General features: G+C 41.7%; 1 protein-coding gene across 1 annotated transcript in view; it reads left to right on the top strand.

Annotated features, from left to right (window-relative positions):
• Positions 1–99: 99 nt before the first annotated feature.
• Positions 100–23,824, top strand: part of zcchc7 (zinc finger, CCHC domain containing 7) — a 48,705-nt gene continuing 24,980 nt past the window's right edge. The window contains exons 1-3 of the mRNA XM_044190144.1: positions 100–235; positions 3,591–4,191; positions 4,648–4,876. Coding sequence (XP_044046079.1) covers positions 3,676–4,191; positions 4,648–4,876 — 745 coding nt within the window. The 5' untranslated portion in view covers positions 100–235; positions 3,591–3,675. The remainder of the gene's footprint in view (positions 236–3,590; positions 4,192–4,647; positions 4,877–23,824) is intronic.

The following is a 23,824-nucleotide window of genomic DNA, read 5'->3' as shown; positions in this document are numbered from 1 at the left end:
AATATCCAATCTTTACATTTATAACTGGCGCTTTTTGGTTGCCACCATCGGTCATGATAGTCTCACAAATATTCCCATAATAATTGCCTTTGCAGGCCTTAGTGAAACGTTACGGTCGGCCAACTCATTTTCCTCGTTCAAACCCGGAAGTTGTTTGTCTGTCTCGCTCTGGCTGGAAGCTGGAAGCTGGAGAGCAACTCCGACACCTGCAACCTCTCCAGTTTGTTGGATAAAGGTGAGCTCATGCTTACTGATATTAAATATTACAGTATAACACGTACAGTGATGGCTTTGAGTATGATGACTTTATTTCCATGTATTTATTTCTTTGATGCGTGTTTGTGATTGAAGTGCTTCATTGTTTACATCCGACCCCGGCTGCTCTGCTGCTTATAAACACGTGGACAGACAGGAGGGACACATGCTAACCAGGGATTGTCGACATGTGGAAATAACTAGAAATAATTATTGCTCAGCTTAAGTATTTCGAGCGCCTGTGTATTTTGAGGCCAGTGAAGCGTTAGCTAGCTAGTTTCTTAACAGTAGCTTCCTACAGAGCTAACTTGTGCCTCAGTCTACCTGCTAGCTCGTTAGCAATTAGCTAACAGGAGCTGCCACCAGGCTAACTGCAGTTAGAGTGCATACGTGCTTATAAAACTGAGAATTCTGCTGTTTTGCTTGTCACTATAGTGTAATCAGTCGTGGACTGTGTGCTCGGGACCTCATCTTGTCACTCTAACGTTACTCTGTGTGTGTTGCCCTGAAGAACAAAACACCATGTTAACCCAACACCTTCAAATCAGTGAATTTATCAATTGATTTTACCCGTTACCCCTCCTAAAATCGTCCCCTGACACAAACGCACTGACTGAACACCGGTGATGATTTGATTTGATTCTGTCATAAACAACACATTGTACACACAACAGACTGTACAAATATTCAGACAGTTGTGGAAGAAGTATTCAGGTCCTTAATTCAAGTAAATGTAGCAATACTACATTATAAAAATATACTCACAAGTAAAAGTCAAATAAAGTGCATTCATAATTATAAGTACTGACAACAATATGCACTTTCAAGTACTCATTATGTAGAATGGCCCCTGTTATATTATTATTATTGAATCAGTATTATTAATGCATTAACATGCAAGCACTTGTTACAATGTTGATTGAGGTGGAACTAAATTTAGCTGCTCTGTTTACTTTTGGTAGTAATATAATACAATGTATCATTTTATTAGATTATCATATGTTTTCTATGTAAAATCTTAATCTACAAAACAACTTGTAACTATAGCTGTGAAATAAATATAGTGGAGTAAAAAGTACACATATTCCCTCTGAAATGTAGTGGAATAGAAGTACAAAGTAGCATAAAGAAATACTCAAGTCAAGTACCTCATAATTGTACTTAAAGGTCCTGCACGTGCACACACACACACACACACCATGCAATATGTAGTATTTGTTTGGCTCTGGCACACTGACTCTCAGGTCACCTTTGACCAAATGGATGTGCTTGGTTGGCCAATAGATTAGTGCTCGGATTTTGGAAATGTAAAAGTCATTAGTACAACTGCAACATACATTAACAGACTACAAATTGTAGCATTGCTCTCACAGACTGTTACAGTTTGTGATCACTCTGATCAATTAATTTTTATTACCCACATTGGAATCTAGGCATCACGTCCACGAGTGCGAGGCAGTTTTGTTGAATGGAAAGCTAATGTGACTGTATCTTCAGTAGGAAAAGCACAGATGTTACTAATATCATTAGCAATGGCTCTGACTTTTCTGAAGTTTCCCAGTAAGTGTTGACAATGTGACAGTGAGCCAACATGCACAATACCAGGACCCTGAAACTGAAGCAGCTAAATGGATTTCAGCCATCATTCATTTTATGATTGACACCTGCGCTTTTCCTACTGTGACATGTCAAAATGTTTTCTGTGGAAAGGGCCTCTTGGAATCATGAAGCTGTGAGTTGTCCCACCTTGACAGATGCTACAAAGCTAACAGAAGAGTCAGGGAGATGTCAGTGAAGCACAGTCCGTATATACCCATACAGTCCTGGCTTTAATTGGGCAGATTAAGTGAACGCACCTGTGCAGGTGGACCATGATTGTGCTGAGGCTTTAAGTACTTTACATTCCACCAGTGTAAAACACAGTCAGTCATTTGTCGGCTCCAGGTCTCTGTGCACTGCTAAACTTCAAAACTGTCGCTCTCCCTCACCAGCCAGTAAGACTCTTCTTTCTGTCCCTTTAATCCCCGGTGGCCGGCTTATGACCGTGTAGCGTGGCGTTTCTGCAGTGTGTGCGGTCTGGGAGCCAATCATCTCCAGCCATCATGGCACAGACACGCAGGACTGGACAGAGCAATGGGCCAGTGCCCCTTCTCTGTCCAGTGTGTGTGTGTGTGTGTGTGTGTGTGTGCGTGCGCGTTAGAGTGACAGAGATTGGGAACATTTGCAACACAGTGTGTGTTTTACAGAATGTAGTAAGAAGATAATTTCACAGTTTCTAACACAATCATTCAAAGTGGGCCGCAGATTATGACGTGTTAAAGTGTTTGTTGACATCATCACACTTTCACAGGTGATAAACCTGGATCCAAGCTGTTTCTTAGCACCAAAGCTCTGATAAAACAGTCTACAGCTGATCCATGCTCTCTCTCAGCTTTGTTAACAAGCCCTTATGGATTTCAGAACAAGACCAAAGCCTGTGCTCTTCCGGTAATTGATGCTGGCCTGTGTTCACTTATTCTTCTGTGTTGTAGATAATAGTCGATATAACTGTAAAAATAATTAACAGACAATCCTGGTAATAATGTACCAACTGGATATCCTGAATTGTTACTGGTGGATTGGGCATCACCCGGATGTGACAGATCCATGTTAAATACATTAAGAGAGTGGCATATACAAACATACACACACAGATTTTAAATGGGAAATATTAAAAACAACATTGGTATTGGATTGGTACTTGTTTTTTATTCAACATCCTTAGTAAAGGTATCATAATTGATATTAGGATATTCATCATCTTGTGGCAAACATGTAAGACTCAAAAGTTGGCTGCAGCAGAGCAGCAAACTACCAAATTGCCATACAAAGTATGTCCATTTTTTACTAATTGTTGTCTTCTGGTTTAGATTTTTCCAAAAATGTGGCTTTTGAATATAATACTGTTGAGATGATGCAACGTCTGACCAGCAATTGAATGGACCACGTATAAGACATCAAAAGAGTCAATGCTTTAAACTGTGTAACCGTTTAATGATAACACGACTCTGATAAAAAAGTCTTTGCTGCTATGGATGACCTATCCAAAGCTACTTAATGATACTGGTGAGGGTAACCAGTGGCTGCCTAGAAAGCACGAAATCAATTTAAAAATGTGTTTAGTGCTAAACCGATTAGTTGATCAATTGATAAATTTAGAAAAATTTGAAAATTAATCATTAGCTATTTTGGTGATTGATTAATCGTCTTTTTTGGATTGCAATATAATAACAATTTAGTAATTGTGATGACTAATAATTCATCTTGGTTTTGTGTGCTTTTATCCCTTTTATCAGCCACTGAGCACACTGTCTCCCGAGGTGTGTGTGTGTTTGAATGTTGGTAAGTTGTGTGCGTGTGTACTGAGTGTGTTTTGGGGTGATGTACTGTATGTACCAGGATCGGGAGGCGTTGGAGGATGATCTCTACCGAGACGATGAAGGGGACTCTGAGGGGTCAGAGGCCAACAGTGAGCTGGAGTTCCGCCTTTATAGCCAGCTCCACTACTCTTCTAATGCTGGGGAGATGGAGGAGCAGGAGGATGGAGGAGAGAAGGCGGAGGGCCAGGACAGCCAGCAGCTTGAGGTGACGGAGACTGCCGATGCTGACGGAGTACAGGAACACACTGGAGAAAGTAGGCCTCCGTCACCTAATTTGAGCAAGTTACTGCAACACCTGAAGAAGAAGAGAGAGAAGCATGATAAACAGAAGAAGGGGAAAAATAACCCGAAAGGTCAGAGGTCGTCGTCATCACTTTTTGAGGAGGTCATCGTGATTGACTCCAGCCCCGATGTCATCTCTATCTCTGAGGATGACACTGCTGATGATGATGAAGGGGTCTGTGCCTTGAAGGGTCAAGGCTTACAGCGGCTGCAGACTTCCACCCCGGCCCAACAGGTAGAGAGCAAAGAGTGAGATGCTTTGTGGGACTGCTTGTGTAGAAGAAATTGATTGTTTGCTATGCCCCACCACCCTTAGTTACTGTTGTTACACTTGTAAAGCTTTCCATTCACGCACGGCACATCTGGAGTTTACATTAATAAGGGTTGCAGATTTACTACTTGCAATTTGTAGAAATGTAATTTTTTAAGCAATCCCTGATTTTTAGTCCCACTTTGGCTATTTTGTGTTTCCTTTACTCTGAATTCACAGTGCTGGCTGCTATTTTGTCAGCTACTGTCCAGTGGCCATTTTCAGCTAGCTGACTGATTTCTGTGTGGGGCATATGGCAATGCTAGTAAATTTGCTGCTGTAGCGGTGCATCACCCAAAAGTTTAACTTAAGGGATGCATAATGGCGCAACTGAAAGCTTTGTATTGACATCTACAATATGGTTGTTGTTTTGTCATCTAGAGAACCCAGAAAAGGAAGAGGAGTCTCAGTGTGCCAGTGACTGTGGACTCCAGCAGCTCAGAATCTGATTCAGAAGAGTCGGAATCAAAGTCTGAGTCTAAATCGTCTGAATCATCTGATTCTTCTGATTCTGATGGTCTGGAGAACTGGATGATCCTAGGTCCAGGGAACCAGGATGGAGACCAGTCCATCTCACTCAACCTTGAGGGAGGGTCTGACAGCAATGCAGGTGTGTCTTTGTGTATGTGTGGCCTCATCTATGTGTGTGTACTGTTTGTACTCTGTCCGTTGAGCATTGTTCAGACCTTTGTGATATGTTTTTGTGCATTTTAATAATTTTGTATGGTCGAGCTCATTCAGAACACTTAACCTACCTGCAGCACATTGATAAGGAGCGGGCACAGAGGCGGGCTACACTGTGAACAATCTGTGTGTGCACGTTTGTATGTACACATGCAGCATCTGTGTCTGCATGTTTTACGAATTTGTAAGCTCTTAGCATTCTTGGCACTGTCTGCCCAGCCGCTTGCTTCTCTGATGCATCTTTAAGTATGTTTGTGTGCATTATGTATTGATATGTGCATGAGGGCTTGTGTGAGTGTGAATATTTGTGTTTATAAAATATTCCAGTTCTAATCAGCATGCATGTGTACATACACACGCATACCAACATTCATAACACTAATGCCAAAAACAAACAAACGGAGAGACAACAACGCAGAAGGGGAGGTCGGGAGATATGGGAGTAATCAAAAAATGAATAAAAATGTTCCCTGCAAATCTCTTCAGATCTACACATTATCTTAACCTGCAGCCTCAGCAACCTCTCCAGCTCTTCTCCCGCTAACCCCTCCTTCTCCCTCCTACCTAACGCTCTCCCATCTCATTCTTTTATCCTATTTTCTCACTATTGTGTGCTCTCTCTCTGTCTCTCTCTCTCTCGCTCTCTCCCTTTCTCCCTCTTTCTGTGTCTCTCTCACTGTTTCTTCCTCATTTGAATTTCCCTGGGCTGATGTTTCTGCAAGAGTGCTCACTGCCTCCTCTACACACAACTGGGCTAAAGGAGGGGGTCTGGAGCTGATGGGAAGGCTTGAGGTTTTGGCCTGGTTTTAGGAGGAAAGAAGGATTTTAGGTCTCTGACTCTTTTGCTCCCTTTCTCTCTCTCTCTCTCTCTTGTCTGGCTTCTCTCTGTGATCTTTGGAGCTTGACCTCATGTCTGCACATGGGGGGTCATGGGTGTGGTGTGGAAGGGATCTTAAAGTGGGAGGAATGGGGGAGGGTCTAGTTTAAAAAAAAAAAAAAGCAAGGAAATTCGAGGGACGAGCCTCAATAGTCTTGAGCTGGGAGCTAATTTGATACTACACAGTAATTCTAAGTAGGGGTTATGTGTGTTCACACTGAAAAAGTGGCAAAATATATTTTTCTTATTGTCATGAATGCCATGAAAAGACCAAAACCAATCCTAATAAGTATTGCCTGTGCAGGTAAAGCTTGATGTAGCTTATTCCTCTGTGCCATAGAGTTCCATTATATATGTCATATATAATGGATATTTATATCAATGAGTCACACTTTTGCACTGGGTGACATCTTCATTTATTAGAATGAACATGGGTGCTGTACTTTCAGTCAGTCCTGCTGCTGTAAATATGCAGTAGTGAACCAAATGTGTATTAATCCGCAGCTGAAAATAGTCTCCAACAAACTGTTTACTCCTGTTTGAGTAACATAACTACCTTGTCCAGCTGTTTTAGGAAATTAGTGAGCCTTTTCTGAAAATTAAACAATATATTTATGAGCTGTTTTTAAAGATCAAGTCTTCAGTAGGAACAAATCGGCTTGAGGCTGGGAGCCACAGATAGGGTAGGAAAGTCCGACAGCATGGAGAAGCAAACTAACACTTTGTTGGTTTTTGGTCTTTTCGTGCGATTTGTTGACAATAAGAAAAATATAGAATACGCCAGGTAGGGTCCCCCACAGTGTTTTATTGCCGAAGTGGGCCTGAAACAAAACATTAACTGTTAACCAAAAGAGCAGAGATGCTATTTCACACGGAAAATACTGTGTGTGTGTGTGTGTGTGTGTATGTGTATATGTGTATATGTGTATGTATATATATATATATATATATATATATATATATATATATTAATGACTCATATGAGTCTGCCTGGGCCATCATCTGCTATCTAAGTGGATACTAAGATGCATGAAGATCTACCACCTCTGCTAAACAATTTCTTTGGGGAAACCTTGCCAACCATGGCCTTTTAGTATACTCAAAACAGTATGTATACTAAAAAATGCTTGATTTTTGAGTGTGCTGTTGACTATTTTCCCACAATGCATTGCACAAGGGAATTGAAAGAGCTGGTCACAACTGCAAAACATTAAAGAAAATCAAGTTGGTGGAGAGACAGCTTGAAGAAAATCTTGGAAAACAATAAATAAGTACTATTAAATCTTTGACATTAAATACTATTCAATTTTGATCATTTTGCTTTCTGTTTATGAAGTTTAATTGGCAGTGGCGTTTAGAGCTCAAACGATTAGTGTATCGACAGAAGATTAATCGGTGAGTCAAAAAATATTTTTGATTTACCTTTCAAGCAGAAATGCCAAGCTTTTGCTGGTTTTAGCACCTTAAATGTGAGGATATGTTGTGTTTTATATCATTGTGAACTAAATATCTTTGGGTTTTGGACTGTAGATCGAACCAAGCAAGACCTTTGAAGATGTAACCTTGAGCTCTGGGAAACTGAAGATAGACTATATTCAAACTTTCTCTAAATAAAAAAAAATCACAGGTTAATTGACAAAATAATAGTCACATTAATCGATAATGAAAATTATCGCCCTAGTGGCGATCCAAAATTGCAGTTTGATTGGTGTCAGTCAGCTTACATATTGCATAATTTCCTTAGTGTATTGATTTTTTTGTGCACTTACTGCAAAAACATTATTCTATGAAAATGTGTATATAGTACATACTGTATACAATGGGACTGGGGACACAGTTTTGATTATTCCTCCTCTTGACCTCTTTGCTGGTATAGGTTTAATTATGCTTGCGAGATAGTACACTGACTTATTTTCTGCTTCTGGGAATTTGTTTCACTTTTTTATTTTACAAAGAAATGTAGAGCGAGACAGACAACTTTAGGTCACTGAGATATGGCTGGTTGAATTTTTATGGCTACAGAACCATCCATAACCCAGGGCTGTTGGATAAATCTAAAGATTGATTTCTGTTTTTATATGCCATGTTGTGTGTTGACTCCTGTAGCCTGGGAGCCTAGCTTGTTTTTTCACATTTGTTTGTGTGTGTGTGTGTGTGTGTGAGTGAGTAACAGGTTTGCACAACAGTGACTAATAGTATTTGTACGCCTAAACCCCATCTCATCATCACCATCAAATCACATTCACTACACTTAGTCTCCCCCTTTCACCTTACAGAAATTGAATCCTTTCATCCTCTTTCCCGTTCTGTCTCTCTTTTACGTGGTGTCACTTGTTCACATACTTTTACCATCTAATCTTTTCTCACTCCTTCACATATGGTTTTTATCAAACACACGGACACACATGCACACACAGCCCGAGTAGCTATTTGTCACCTGGCTGTACAGGGGCAGCTGTTGGTGGGTGGATCTGTAGGGACATTGGATAAGGAAAAGATAGTAGAGAAAAGGGGGATGAGCGAGGGCCGTCTGCCTGTCCGGCAGCCATGCAGCAGCAACCAGATGGAACAAGAGAGAAAAAGCAGGGCTTCCCAAAATCCAGCTCAGTGCCTCTCCCACCCAGAGAGGTGTGCGTGTACATGCCCGTGAATGAATCCGGGGTGTAGGCGGGGTGTGCTGAAGCTAAACTTGAATCGTAAGTGGTTAAACTTGACTCAGTGGTCACACTTTTTTTTTCTTTCTCTGTTGCTCCCCCCAGTTCTCTCATTCGGTTTTTTTTGTCCCCTCGGTCTTGGTCAGTGCACACCAAACTTTGTTTGAGGCTTAGAGAGTCAGCTCTGGCTCGCTATCGGGGTGGCCGATCACATCAGAGTCTGAGTGTGTGTCGGGGTGTGTGTGTGTGTATGCTTCATTGAAAGTCTTGGTGAATTAGAGAGAAGGGAGTGTGTTTGTGTGATTGTACCCAAAGGTTAGCTCTCTCTATCGCACAGAGGAGGAAGGTAAGCTCTTCTCTTCTCTTCTATCCTTTTCTCCTCTCCTCTCTTGAAGCATAATTTTCTCTCTGCTGTATTGTTCTTTACACTTTTGTCATGCTGTTCAGATTGCCTAGGCATAACAAAAATGTTTTTATAGTCTCAGATTTGTGTGTTAAAAGCAGTAGATTGAGTGTTTTCACTCTGACTTGTAATGTGTGTGTGAATGAGTGAAGCTGCTTTGGGCCTGAAGCTTTTTCCCGCAGCTTCATTCACTCTGAGACCTCAGTTGGCCTTTGTATATTTTGAAGTGTGTATCATCTTGACTCACATGCCAGTGTACTGTACGAATAGAGTGAAATATGGATTTAGTTGGCTTGTCTGTGTGTTTGTGGGCATCAGGATTGTAAAATGAGATTATAATGGCATGTTGGGTACCACAGTAGGTGTGTGTGTGTGTGTGTGTTGTGGGTGGGCGCTGCAGAAGGGAGGCATGGATAGGATCAGCTCTTATCTTGGCTGCCCAGTGCCACACGAGGTGTAACGCCACACCCACGCTACCACACAGTGTGTTTGAACAGGCACACACACACACACACACACTATGAAATCGCTGTGCCATAGTTTGACTTGTATTATCCAGTTTTTACAGAGAATATGTAAATTAGATGAGACTACTGTGTAGGCCTAATATTAGCGCATGCAAAATAATCGTAGAAATTCAGTTGAAAGCCCGATGCTTTCATTTTTAAAAAGGCTTTTGATTGAACAATCATTCGATGCCAGCAGGCCTCTGAAATGTAATGACAACTGTAATCTGGTAAATGAAACAGCACTTTCTTTGTAATATGAAAAATCCCTTCAGTAAGCGGCCGTGTTCATTATCGCGTCCTTGAGTTTTCTCTGGGGTCGACTTATTTGTCAAAATAAATTCAGCATTTGGTCTCTACGTTATAATTTGCTTATTGAAAAGATGTGTTTGTTATTTAGAATCATTAGAGGTGTTTTATCATTTTTGGACATACTCATCAGCGAGTATGATGTTTAGTGCAAGATGACTCTCGTTTCCATGATCTCACCTAAAGAACTATTTTACTAAAAGTATGCACAAACATGAAGGACGTTTCAATAAATTGCCTTTTTTCTGTCTCATTTCACTTTTCATTGTTCCTCTCATTGTTCATGTCATTGCTGAACAGATCCACTGTCAATTCAATTCTGTCAATTGTTTTATCCTTCCTTTACATTAGACCCAGGTACCTCTAGTTTTCACAGCATTTTCCTAAAAATGTAGGAAAATTGGATGTTTACACAAGTAAGAACAGCAGGAAGGAGTCAGTAGAAATTCAGATCAAATCAGAAGGAATGTGAAGCAGCACTTTGGACAACTTTACGTCCAAAGAAATCTGGGTGAATGGACAGACAGTGGGGCTCAGCATCAGACAGAGGGAGAAAGAGATGAGAGTGGGTAAGCTAAAGTGGATGAGACAGGCCTTGAAAAGGATCGGCCACGGTGTTGCTGTCGGTCAGGGCCGGTTTGTCTCCAGGCTAAGCTCTCAGAGTGGCTCTAACACGGCTGGATCTCTGTCTGCACTCACTGACATCCAGCGCCATCTGTCAGTCTGTGTGTAGTTCTTACAGTCCAACCGTCTCAGATAACACTTGACCTGATGTGGCTCCATACAAAAACTGCAAATCTGGTTTCGATGCTGTGTTTTTCCAAGTACAGCTGTTTATCTTGTGAGCTGTTTCAGATTCGTAACATGTCAGCCACATTTGAATCGGTTTGTTTGAAGCTTTAAGTTGATGCAATTTGAGCAGTCACAATTTTATGATGGATGTGATGTAGGCAAAAAGATGTATTTTACAGCAATTTAATTTTAATAATGTTTCATGTATGTTTAGTGTAATGTTTTTCTACCTCTATTTGTGTTTATAAGGCAGAATTATTGTCAGATTATTAACCTGCTATTAGTTACTGCAGACATTCTAATTTCAGCTGTGCTTCTTCTGCCGAATGTCTGTCTTTTGTGCTTATATGTAGAGTTTATTTATACCACATTTATCTGCATCTGCAAGGGACAAGCCATCCTGTCTGAAAGTAATCTTTGTTAAAATAATCTATGAAAATTTCTCTATTTTTTTTCTTGGAAACTTTGACTAAAAAACACCCACAGACATCTGCGGTTGCAACTGCAGGTGCTCATTTGTATTAATGTGGCTGTTTGTTCTTCAGCGTGAGTAAGGAGCAGCATTTAAATATAATCTAGTAGAAAACATTTTCGACTAAATTTACAGATACCCCCACACACCACAGGCCAGGCGTCTACTGTTGATGGATGGCATTTAGATTTAAACATGAACATTTGAACATTTCTTATTATGAGTAAGACTCCTGTTAAAGATATTTATTATGGAACACAATAGTTACAGTTTGATATTTTGCGTTGTGGAAATGAGAGAACATTTTACAGTGAAAGTGAAGGTGTGATGCGAGGTTGGATGTTGTGTGTGTTGGAGTGTGAAGGTGTGTGCATCTAAAGACAAAAGTGTGTGTGTGTGTGTGTGTGTGTTTGTGTGTGCGAGCTGGTGTCAGCCTCACCACGCCTGAGGTGAGCCCAATAACCGTGCCCTGGCCCACTGGAACGAAGTTTCACCGTCTTTAGTTCCGAATAGAGAAAGAATGTGACATTAAATGAAATAGTCTTCAGCACTGTATGGTTTTTATGTGGCGCTTTTGAACTGCGGTTTTTGATTTTTGTGTTTTTAAACGTCAAATTTGCCACTGAATGTGTCAGAATGAAGGTGAAGTTGTGGTTTTTTAATAGTAAAAAACCTTCAACCTCCCATTTTCAGTAACTGTAGCCTGGAGGAAGGGGTAATAAACTGGAGACCAGAGGGTCCCTGCTGTAGTTTAGAGTGAGTGAGTGTGTGTGTGTGTGTGTGTGTGTGTGGGGGGGTTTGAATAGGAATCTCTGTCTTCTTCTTTAACCTTTATTTAACCAGGATATCCCATTGAGAGCAAGAATCTCTTTTCTAAGGAGACCTGCAGCAGACATTGTGCCCCGAAGCTACATGACATACAAGACATCTAGACGAATACACACACACACACACACACACACACAAACACACACACTGAAACACACTCATGTATGATTAAATAAAACTTCCAAAGCTCGATACCTTAATCCCAATCGCATTGTATGTTCTGGCGGGCAGCACACTAATTTAAATGTCATATTGTCAAGTGCCATTCAGTTTGGCCTGATTTACACCACCTTTTCCCCATCTTCTTCACTCCCTTGTGCATTTTCACCACCCGTCTTGTCCTTTTAGAAGACCTGAGGAGAAGGTCGGGAGAGAAGGGACAGAGATGAGACTAGCAGAGGAAAAAAAAGTCAATTACAATTACCAATAATAATCATTATAATTAAGCAATCACTTAATAGGAAATCAAATTATTGTGGGGGGTGACAGTGGGACAGATGGAGGTCCCGTGGGACTGTATTAATTTCTGTTCTCTTATTTGGCCAGAGAACTTTCCTCTTATTGTCTTTCTTTGTTTTTTTGGGCTGGGAGGGGTCGTCGAGAGGGCTTTATTAACTGGTAGCCTAGGGTGGTGATTTTTTTTTTGGGGGGGGGGATTCTGGAAGGGAAGGGTTATGTATTAATATTAATACGTTTTTGGGATGAGGAAGAGGGTCGGGGGGGGGCAGTCATGGATCCACAAAATCACCTCCTCTCCCCTCGCCTCGTTCTTCTCCCCCTTTTTCCTCTCCCCTCTTCTTCTGTGAGGAGAGCTGTTTTGGAATAAGAAGTTCAGTTTAACAGTCAACAGGATAAGAGGGAGAACACACAAATACGCACATTTAGGGTTAGTACACTTGCCCCGGTATGCAAAGGGTTGCCTAATAATAGCTGGCCAATGTTTTTCACAAGGTCCCAGAGGGGTGTGTGTGTGTGTGTGTGTGTGTGTGTGTGTGTGTGTGTGTGTGTGTCTTGGCAGTGTACCACACAGTGCCTGTTTAGCAGTTTCCTCTCCAGAGGCTCCTGGCAGTGTGTATGTGGCCATTCCAAGGCTTCTCCTCATGTCTCTTAATTAAGGCACTCGTCAGACAGAGAGCAGCTGGGCCTGGTCTGGCCTAGCTGGCACTCACCATATTTCAGTCAATCTAGCCCTTCCCTCGCCCTCCTCTCTTTCTCTTTCTGTTTCCATCTCTCTCACTCACTTTCCCTTCCTCTTTTCCCTTCTGTCTTTGCTTATTTCTTTGCCCTTTGTTTCTCTGTTATTGTATTCTGATTTTACCCACCGTTATGTGTTGTTTCATTGCTATATATTGATGCTAGTACTCTCTAAGCACGATGTGTTTATGACATGTGTAAGCTTAACTAGTAGACCTTTCCATCACACCTGCCTTCAGTAAAGCACTAATTAGGAGTCCCATTAGGATCCCAGAGCTTGCCAGTTAATAGGCCCTTAAATACCAAGGATTTAGGTGTTTAGTGGAACACGCTAAAGACTTAACCAGTCATCATGGGAAGCAAATGCCAACTCTTAACAGATGAAATGCAGGTATTTCTTCTCTGACGGATGTAAGAATGGTAAAAGAAAAAGGCTCATATCTGAAAGAAGTAATTAATCTAAAAAAACATGTAGATAGTGCTTGTCTCAATTATTAGATGAATCAGACTGATCAGGATTTAGGCCATTTCATCATTTTCAGGCTATTCTTTACTCACGTGTTCTAATGTAAGGATATTTTCAGTGGGTGCATTTCTTGAAATCTAACAGAAAATGCTAAAATAGAGGATGTTCAGAAGATCTTGACTGGCAGTATACTGTCACGCTTGTTGGATGCTGCTTCCTCTGCCACATCTCCTTTGAACGCTGGCACTAAATAAGGTTAAAGCACACTCACAGCCCTTACATGCTTAGATGTAGCCTGTGTCTGAAACAACTGAATATTTAAGAAAAGAATACACTGGTGTGATCAATAGTGAAATGATTTTCATGCGGTCATAGGCGAAAGTTAATTTATCGGCATGATCTCTTGAATATTACTAAAGCGAGCACAGGCTAAGGGTGTCTCAGAAATTCAACTTCAGCGTGTATCCACACCCGCACTCCACCTTTCTTCCCCTAACCCTTCAGCTCCACCCCTCCCTCCATCCATCCCATCTCTTTATTCCTCCACTCCCATTCCCAACCATCCTTCCATACAACAAGACCAGGCCCTGGTTACGTGGCTGTTGCTATGCCGGTCTCACAGGGTCAGGATTCATGCTAAAGGCTTTCCTGTGCTAATCCAGCTTGTATCTGGGATCTGTTTGAGAGGTCCCACAGCTGACAGTAAACACTGTGTCCACATTCTGAATATTCAGACTTCATCAGAAAGGCTTGATGTGTCTTAATGTGGTAAATGGTGATTATCATTGGGGTACATTTCCTTTGTTGGAAAAACGGCCCAGCGTGAGTATGACTGGTTGCCCTTGCAAATCTGTGTACCTGCTTTATAACATTATGTGTCTGTGAATGAAGTTTAAGTCTCTGCTCGTGCACGTGTTCCTGCGTGCACGCATGCCTGTGCATTAGCACACCTAGGCTGCCCCTTTATCCGGGGGATTATGGTTAAATGGAATGCTGAGATTCTGGCGGCAAGCGACCGATAAAGCCGAAGTCGGTGTTGGGAGAGAAAATTAATTATTGAGGATAAAATCAGAGCAAAGGAGATAGTTACCAACTCGTTGGGGAGTTTAGGCATTGATATTTTGGTGCAGGCTTCCAGACAACACGCAGAGTTCATCACACCCTTAATGTGAGACTTGTTTTGTGTGAGTGTGTGTGTGTGTGTGTGTGTGTGTGTGTGTGTGTGTGTGTGTGTGTGTGTGTGTGTGTGTGTGTGTGTGTGGGTTCATACACCTACGAGCAGGGCTTTGCAAACTTTGAAAGGTTTTGGTTAGGGATCCTGAAATAGAAAAGCATTTGGGCTTTACGCAGTCTTTCCATACTGATTTATGTTCTTTTTTTTGTGGATCAGCTAGACAGAAGCAGCAGCAGCAGTTTATACTTGTACTTATCACCAAATAGAATTCAACTAATCAAAATTGAATACCTTCAAATGATATTTGTTTTTCATCATTTGTATTAGTTAGAACAGGATTTATAAACAGTCTTACCAAAATTGAATTTGAATTTTGACAAAGTTAGTGGAGTAAATGTCAAAATCAGTTACTTAGTGTGAGAAGCTAATTTGTGATTTAATTTGATTCATCCAACTGGTTTAAATAATCCTGCCGAAGCGGGTTTCTGAATTTCTGTGGGTATTGAATTAAAACATGTTAATTGTCAGCAAAAGCAAATAAAAAAAAATATATTATTATTAAAGCTAGATTCTAGAAGTACTTTGATTGTTCTTCAGTTTTCCCACCTTTTTAGCAGATTTAAATGTCTTTCAAACTAATGAACTATGGCTATGTATATTTAGTTGCATGATGAAATTTCTCTATATCTAGCCTTTAAGGATTCAGGTTTTAATGACGAATTTGTTCTAAAATATGACTTTTCTAAATTCTAAACCTGCTGTACAAGTAAAGATACAGTATCCCAAATATGAAAAGATCTGAGAAGAAAAGCAATATCTCGGTGTTAAAGGCGATTTGTGTCAAATGTACTGACAGGTCCATTGTTAAGATGATTTTGGGATTTAAAAAATGTATAGTAACAACGTAAACAATTAAATAGCAAATATGTATCAGCACTGAATGGTTTCAATTTGTTATAATACTGTGTAATGGTTTGATATTCTCATAGCCTACAGAAATAATTTTTGTTTAGTTACTTACCACCAATATACCTTATATACTTCTTCTCTGGTTTGTCTGTTTTCCTACCTTATCTTTTTGTCTAAACTGTTGTTTGTCACTCAGTAGCAACATCTACTTTGACATAAACATAAATGGATATATCAGTGTCCTGTTCCGGTAGATTTATCACCTCTCTTCCAGTTTGTAGCTACTGTGCTTTTTACAACACAAATGAAAATTAAACTACAAACCAGACTGTTGTGCTGTTGCAGCTCACTATTTTTGGGCCATAGAATGGAAATGGTAACAGTAATGTAGCCTGAAGGTTTTTTGTCTTTTAAGCGTCCTGTGTGGTTAGTATTACAAATCAGCTGCGAAAAATAACCGTCCCTGACCTTACAGGACTTTCTTTATCTGGACAGATTTTTGTGTGTGTGTGTGTGTGTGTGTGTGTGCGTGTGTGCGTGCGTGCAGGTGAGTGCATTTTTCTCCTCTGAATGCAGACTGATCAATAGTAATTGGGTTGAGTGTCTCAGGCCTGTTTCTCTCCTTTGTACTGTGGGCCCTTTGTAGGCTGACACAGGGCCAGAAGAGAAAGGGGACAGGGGAGAGAAAGCAAAGGAAGAAAGAAGGGGGGAGACAGAGAGAAAATGGAGGATGTTTGCAAGTCGACGAGCATGACTGACTCCCTCAACCAAATCTCCGGATATTTATTCAGCATTACTCACTAATCTTAAAAAAATCTTCCTCCCTTTCTGTCTCTCCTCTTTTCTTTTCATTCACACTCCACACTGGAGGGATGAGGTGTGTGTGTGTGTTTCTAGCGAGGAGATACTGTATAGGATGATCTTAAAGAGGACTGATAAAACAGATAACTTGTTAAGATGTATTAACAGGCTTCTCAGTTCTTCATCTCTTTCTCCCTCTTGCTTACAAACACAAGCACACTCCCAGAGTATCTCTCCATCCCCCTCCCTCGCTATTCTCTCTTTTATGACTTCCATAAAAGCAATGTGTGTTGAGCGAGGGCGGAGAGCTCCAGCGGTATTAGCAGGGAGGCATTAGGCATAAACTCTAAGGTATATTAAAGCAACGGCCCTGTTGTTCATATAAACACGCCAATTCAATTTAGCCTGCCCCACGGGGAATGGGATTTCTGCAGCTACCGAGAGCGGGGGGTGGGGGGGGTGGGGGTGGGGGTGAGGTAAGACAAGAAGGAAGAGGAGGTGGGATGAAGGGATTTTGGGAAGTAGAGAGGTGCAGAAGCAGCAAGAGGGAATAAAGGAGAAAGTGAAGAAGAGAGGGTGAGGAAAAAGAGGAGAGGCTGGGCAGAGATGTGGAGATTGGCATATGGGAGTGGCATGGTGGGTAGTTGCAGGAATTCATTGTTGTTGTTGCATTAACTACCATGACGTAAGAACCCGTGTGTTTGTCTGTGTGTACACGCCTACACACACACACACACACACACACACACACACACACACACACAGAACTCACACCCTGGCAGGCAGAGGGGCTGCCAGTGTCTGTGCACCGTTGCACGCTTGGACAGAGCGTTATGTGGGAAACCCTACAGTTATATTATTCAATCCAAATTCAAATGGGCTTGTCAGGAAAGCTCCCGCTTTTTATTACCTGTCAGAAAAACCAAGGGATGGATGGAGCAGAGGGGAGCAAATTAAACGACAGTAAATAAGACCCCCTATCTCTCTCTACTCTCCCCCTGCCATTCTGCCATTCCACACACACATACATTTACAGATTTTGACAGCATGTTGGTGTTCAGCTCTATCTAGTTTACCTTAACCAGGTTTTATCTGTCAATCAGATGCAGGAAGACCTAATTATTTTGTTCATCACTGAATACAATCTGCAGCCAATATGGAATCAACTGAGCCAAAAACTGGATTTAATAAAGGAAAAGTCGGTCAGTCATTTAGATGGATTTAATGCACCTTTGACATCTATAAATGAGGAATCATGGGGAAATTGAGTGAAAGAAATCTAAGGGGAAAAAAGGGGGAAAGAGGACCTAGAGGGGAGAAAGAGGGATTTCTTAAGGATGAGCTCTGCATGTGGAGAAGTGGGGGTAAAGTGTGGTATTTCCTCAGAGTACATACACACAGACACACACACCCTGAAGACCCAGAACAGCCTCCTCCCATCTTGCCCCTTTCAACCAGGCATAACCTCTGCCATCTGTCTACCCCCCCTCCTCCTCTCTTCTTCCTCCTTCCTTTTCACCCTCCTCCTCCTCATCTGCTTTTCCTCTAACCCCCAGCCCCCCTCTGTTCATTTAGGGCCTTATATTTTTTGTATTTTAGCTTTATAACATTAACATTGAATTTCATACTTTTCACACACAGCACTACACCATCTATTGCCTGGAATAGAAAATGGTGTTTCCTGCTATTGTCTTATTATTTTATGACTTTTTGTGCTGTATTGATCATGCTGCCAGGCCTCTATTCCTGCTCATTCTTTCCCCTCTTAATAATGACAATGACAGAAATGAGAGGAGAGAGATTGAGAACGATATACAACAAAAGTCCTCTGCCAGACTTAAACTGGGGACGCTGCGGTTTATGGTCAGAGCCTTAAACCCCTAGCCCACCACAATGCCCCATTATTTTTGATATTTTATGTTATTAACAATCTATAATTTAAAGACATAGTCTGTAGATGAATTAATAGCAAAATTATATTAGATTTAGTTGCAGCCCTAAATAGGTAATATTGTTTTGTTCCCATTCTCTCCCAAATCTACCACCAACTTCCAACTTTGTTGGGTGAAAACGACGGCTGGATGCATTTATAAACTGTATTTGAATGAAGCGATAAAAGAGCCATATTAGGAGCTCCTCTTCTAATCCTCTATTGTTCTTTGTCTGTCCCCTGTCCCACAGAGGGGCTGCTCTAATTAAAGACTAATAATTGTATTGTTTTATAAAGCCTATAGAGACAGAGATTCTGCTCTTCAATCATTCACTCTCTCCAATGTACCCTGCACATCAAGGGCTATCTCGCTGGAGGAAGTCTATAACCCACTGTGACTGGCTGTTTTGGGGTGTGTGTGTGTGTGTGTGTGTGTGTGTGTGTGTGTGTGTGTGTGCTGTGCGGCATACAGTAGGAGGAAGAAGGAAAAAGCCAAATCTAAATTAAAACTTTAAAGCACCATTATTTAATTACCCCAAAGGCTGTGGATTTGAAGGATTGAAGGTTGTGTGTATTATTTTGTGTGTGTGTGTTGTGTTTGCTCATGCCAGCTTTTGCTGCTGTCCAGGATTATTTCAGTTTTTCAATTTGCCCTTTCTCCTCAGAGTGTGTGTGTGTGTGTGTGTGTGTGTGTGTGTGTGTGTGTGTGTGTGTGTGTGCGTGTGACCACAGTGTAACCCCTTATTGGTTGCCCTCTCCTGTAGCCCCTCCTTCACCGCTACCCTCCACACACACACATGCATGCAGACATGCTGAAGCGCCGGCAGATAAAAAGGCATTATGGTAAATTCCACTTAATGACAAATTTTTAATTTGGGGAACAGGGCCTGGTGAATGGAGCTTAATTACCGGGCCAAAGATCCCTCAGAAAAATAACCCCCTCGACGTGCCCAACCTGCCCGATAATGGAGCGCTCCGCAAAATGCCTCAGATTAACCAACAGCGTTTATCTACCCCCTCCCTCCCCCTTTCTCTCGCTGTATAATAACAAAAATAACAATCATGAAAATTCTATCTGCCTCCCAGCCCCCATCACCCCACTTCCCTCTCCCGCCTTTCCGCCCTCCCGCCCACTGCCTGGCTCACTCCCGCAGGAGGAAATTCATCAAAATGAAATTGAGGTTGCAACTCACTGGTTTTATTAAAATATATTTGCCCCTTACAGACGCTGTGTGTTGGTGTGTGTTTCGCTGCACAAGACAAAAGGGGCTCCCTGAATAATTTGGTCAGTTTTATCAGTGATATTTTATGTGCTTGCGTACACAAGTATGTCTTTAGCCATAAAATACAAACACTTGTTGACTAGTACACTGCTCTGCCATAATACTGGGTTTGGTTAAACCTCCAGACTGACCTTCCCTACAAACGGCATATTGAATGAAACGTGTTGCAACTGATACAACACTATCTTTTTCTATCATCTTTTTTTTTCTCATGTGGGCAACTGTGTAAACTGTACTGTGTAAAAACTCTTACTTCACAGGTAAAATGGTTAAACTTTAAATTATTTCCAGATGTCAGAAAATTGTGAAAAAGGCCCATCATAATTTCCTAAAGCCCAAGGTTATTTCACCAAATTGCTTGTTTTGTTCAACCAAATCCAAATTTGCTGTCACACAAGACAAAAAACCAGCAGATCCTCGCAATTTAGAAGCCTGAACAAGATCATGTTTGCTGTTTTTGTTTGACATAAATGATTAATTGATGGCCAAATTAATCGATTGATGAATGAATGATTTTTTTTTTTTGGAAAATGTTTTAGAATATATTAATTTTGTGGATCCAGATAATATCCATTCCAAGAGGAGGTTTTGTATTAAAGTAATTCTATAATTTCAATACATTTATTTTACTATGCAATATTGGTTTCACTTATAGTATCTCTACAAACGACAGTTGTTCTAACTAATTGGTCTTGACAGTTTCATCTCCCTCCCAATTGAAAGCCTCTCTTGTTCCTTTCAAACGATAATGCTGTGTTATGTAAATTACCAAAAAAGCCATAAATTCACAGCCCCAGATCAGTTTCTATAACCTCCAGGTTAATTCCATGTCCAAAGCTATTAAAGTCTGTCACTGATGTAATCTGTTATTGAGTCATCAATTGATCAATATGACTTAAAAAACTATCATTTTTATTATCAGGGAAAAGTCCAGAAGCACTTTAGTAGAGAGCATGCATGTTGAAAAAAACTGTAATTAAAAGTGAGATCTTGTACCGTTTTTTTTTTTTGTTTTCCTGTAATGTGTCATAGGCACAAACCATCCAAGCATGTTTGGGCTAATTAAATAAGTCAAATTTCGATTCAGCCTCTTTTTGAAACATAGATGCATGATTGGTGAGACCAGCAGAACTGCTCATGAGTCATGATTGTGTGTTTAATAAGAATCACTGATTGTCAACAGATAGATGGAGATAAATTTTGCGTTTCAATTGAAAATCTCCACTTAATAGACAGCTAACGGATATTAAAAAGACACAATGACTACCTGTCAAACCTGCAGATATGCACTGGCTCGGTTTTGGATAACTTGAACATGGTAACACGCTGTACTTACACACACACACACACACACACACACACACACACACACACACACAAACACACACGAAAACAGACTCACACACTTTTCTTGGCCTTCTCTGGTCCCTGTTGTTGTCTACCCTGATTGGACCATGTGGTTGCCATGCGGTTGCCAGGCCGCGCCCCTGCTGTGTGGTAATTGGTGTCTGTGCTATTGCCACGTGGCGACGGTGCTTTGACTGACAGGTTTGGCCACCTGCCCTGCCCTGGCTGCCAACATGGTGTGGAAGGGGGCGAGGAGGAAGGGAGGAGGTGGCACGGGCTGGCAGGGGGTGAACACTCGGCTTGTCACGCGGGGGATGGATAATCGGAGACGGGCTGCGATTAAATATGTGATGGCCGAACACAAGGCAGATTCAACAAGGACCAGGGTGATGGCATCTGCTTTTCACCAAGCTGCAATGGCAGAAATCTGTGTAAAATCACTCATTACAAAACATCTTTTCAGATCTCCTTTTAAAGATCACATATGATATATAGCCTATGCCAGTCTGTTATGTCAGGGTTATGTTCAGGAAAGCGTCTTGGACTGTAATAAAGGTAGATTTCCAGCATCATGTAGCAGCTTAGCCAGAAAGAGCTCTGTTACCGAACTAGATGTAGTCAGCCTTGGGCTGAGTATAGCTTTGATTATTTTGGAATGTAATTTATTTAGAAATGTGTCGCTTTTTCTCTCTCTTGTTAGTGTGTTATCATTGACATTTTTGTGTGTGATTTATTGTCCTCCTTCTTGTAATGTCAAATGAACTAAACAAAACATTAAGCGATGCCCAGTGGGAAGGAGGAAGGAGACAGGTTAGTCAATGTGTGTGTTGCCTGGCGAGCTAACATCAATAATGGATGAAATAAAGTCTTGGGTTAGGTCGGATTCTCAAATTTGTCAGCACCAGTTGGGTTCTGCCGGGGCAGGTCTTTATAGATGTATACTTTTGGCAGAAAATGGTGTGCTCATGTAGGATCGAATTAAGCCATTTTCAAGAAGCCACAGTTTTGTGAATGACTGTTGACTAGCTGCTTTTACTTGGACTGGAAATTAATTTTAGTTGATCTTGTGAACTTGGGATCTCTTTCTCTCTCAGCCTCTCTGTCTAAAAGAGAGATCAGTGAAGATGGGCAAAGAAAGAGCATGAAATGAAGCCAAATGAAATCTGCAGCTTTCATCTATAATAGACCTGTACAGCTATTGATCTATTCCCTGCATGGCAAATATCTCTACACACGCACACACAGACAGTGTCTATCTCTTTCTTGCATATCCTTTCATTTTCTCTGCCTAATTTTCCCCACTCCCCCACTGTCTTCCATAAATACTTAGTCCTCCTCTACCTGGATGCTCTTTGCTGTCCGGTGGGCTTGATATTCAGCCAGATACTCTTTTGTTGTGCTGTAATGTGCTCCACTGCCCATACCCATGCCTCTCCTCTCCTCCTACCCCCCCCCTTCCTCTCACTGTTCTTGTTCATCTCACTTGTTCTCATGCTCCCTCTGCTATTGTGTTTTACACCCTCAGCCAGATTTTTCTGTCACACAAAAGCGCGTAGAAAAGCTATGGGTTTTGTGTGCGCGTGTGTGTGTGCGCGTGTGTGTGTGTGCGCGCACGTCTGACTTAGCCACCCTTTTGGTGTGTTTAACCTCGCAGAGGGCAAGGCTGTAGGGCAAGGGTGATGTCACAAAGAAAGCACTTTTCTTTCGTGCACACACATACACACAGCCTGCACACTCCGGCCCACCCTCACCATTGTCATGTATAGTGTTGATAATCCGGCCCTGTCGCTTCAATATCAAACATAACCTCCATTTGGGGGGCAAGGCCTCTCTTTCACTCCCATTTTGTGTGTGTGTGTGTGTGTGTGTGTGTGTGTGTGTGTATGGTTTTGTGTATGTGTGTGCGCACGCTGGTTTGTGTGTTAATGGGCCTGGGCAACAGTGTGATACAATGGGCGGGGTGGCTTGGGATGCCTGTTTAAGTGTCGGGACAGGAAAAGAGGGATGGGGCAAGGCAGGTCAGTCCAAGGCTTTGATGTTGCACAGACAGAGGGAGAGCAGCTTGTAGATGACACACACAATCACATTGTAGGAAACTGGTTAATGCTCACAGTTGAGGGTGGTTGTCAGGAGAGACTGCCACATTGAAGGCTTGGGTGTCTGTCTTGACGTTCTCAGTCTTGTCCTTGGGTTATCAGACTTAAACCACCCTGCCTGGACCTTGTCCCGTGAGAAGGATGTCGCTTATATTCCCTTCGTGATTGTGTGTGTGCGTGTGTTTGTCACCCCAGGAGAGCCGGGTGTTCATGGTTCATTAACCACACGTACACTTCAGTTCTGTTCTCATTGGTAGAAGGGACAGATTCAGAGCATTCGCACACACGTATAAGCTCCCCCTCACACCTCACACACACACACACACAATTTCTGTGTTTTGTTCTGTTCTGCCGGCTCTGATGAACTGGCACGCAGCCTCCTCCCCTCTCCTCCTCATCTTCTAGTAATCAGGGTACCTATGAGACAGACAGGTAGCATCTGTCGCCTCCTCTCCCCTGATCCTTCCCTCCCTCTGTTTCTCTGTCTCCCCCTCTTCCACGCTATTGTGTCGAATTTCCCTCGACGACTGAGTGATGTGATAATGTACGAGTTGTCCATGAGAATAAAAATCAGTGGAGCCCGCAGAACTTGCTGTTTTCTCAAATTTCTCTCTCTCTGATTGTTTGATTGAATACAAGTGGAAATCTTTCAAGACGTCCTTGTTTTCCTTCAGACCCCAACTGAGGTCACATACATTCCTCCTTTTAGGATCATTGGACTTTAAAAATGGCTGTAAGAAATGCTTCGCCATTAGATCAGTTGAAATTGAACAGTTGTAGTCAACATGGCGGAGGTCTCTCTCTCTCTCTCTCTCTCTCTCTCTCTCTCTCTC

Source organism: Siniperca chuatsi, linkage group LG3, assembly GCF_020085105.1.
Source record: "Siniperca chuatsi isolate FFG_IHB_CAS linkage group LG3, ASM2008510v1, whole genome shotgun sequence".
NCBI classification, from domain to species: Eukaryota; Metazoa; Chordata; class Actinopteri; order Centrarchiformes; family Sinipercidae; genus Siniperca; species Siniperca chuatsi.
This window is presented reverse-complemented; position numbering and strand designations above follow the sequence as displayed.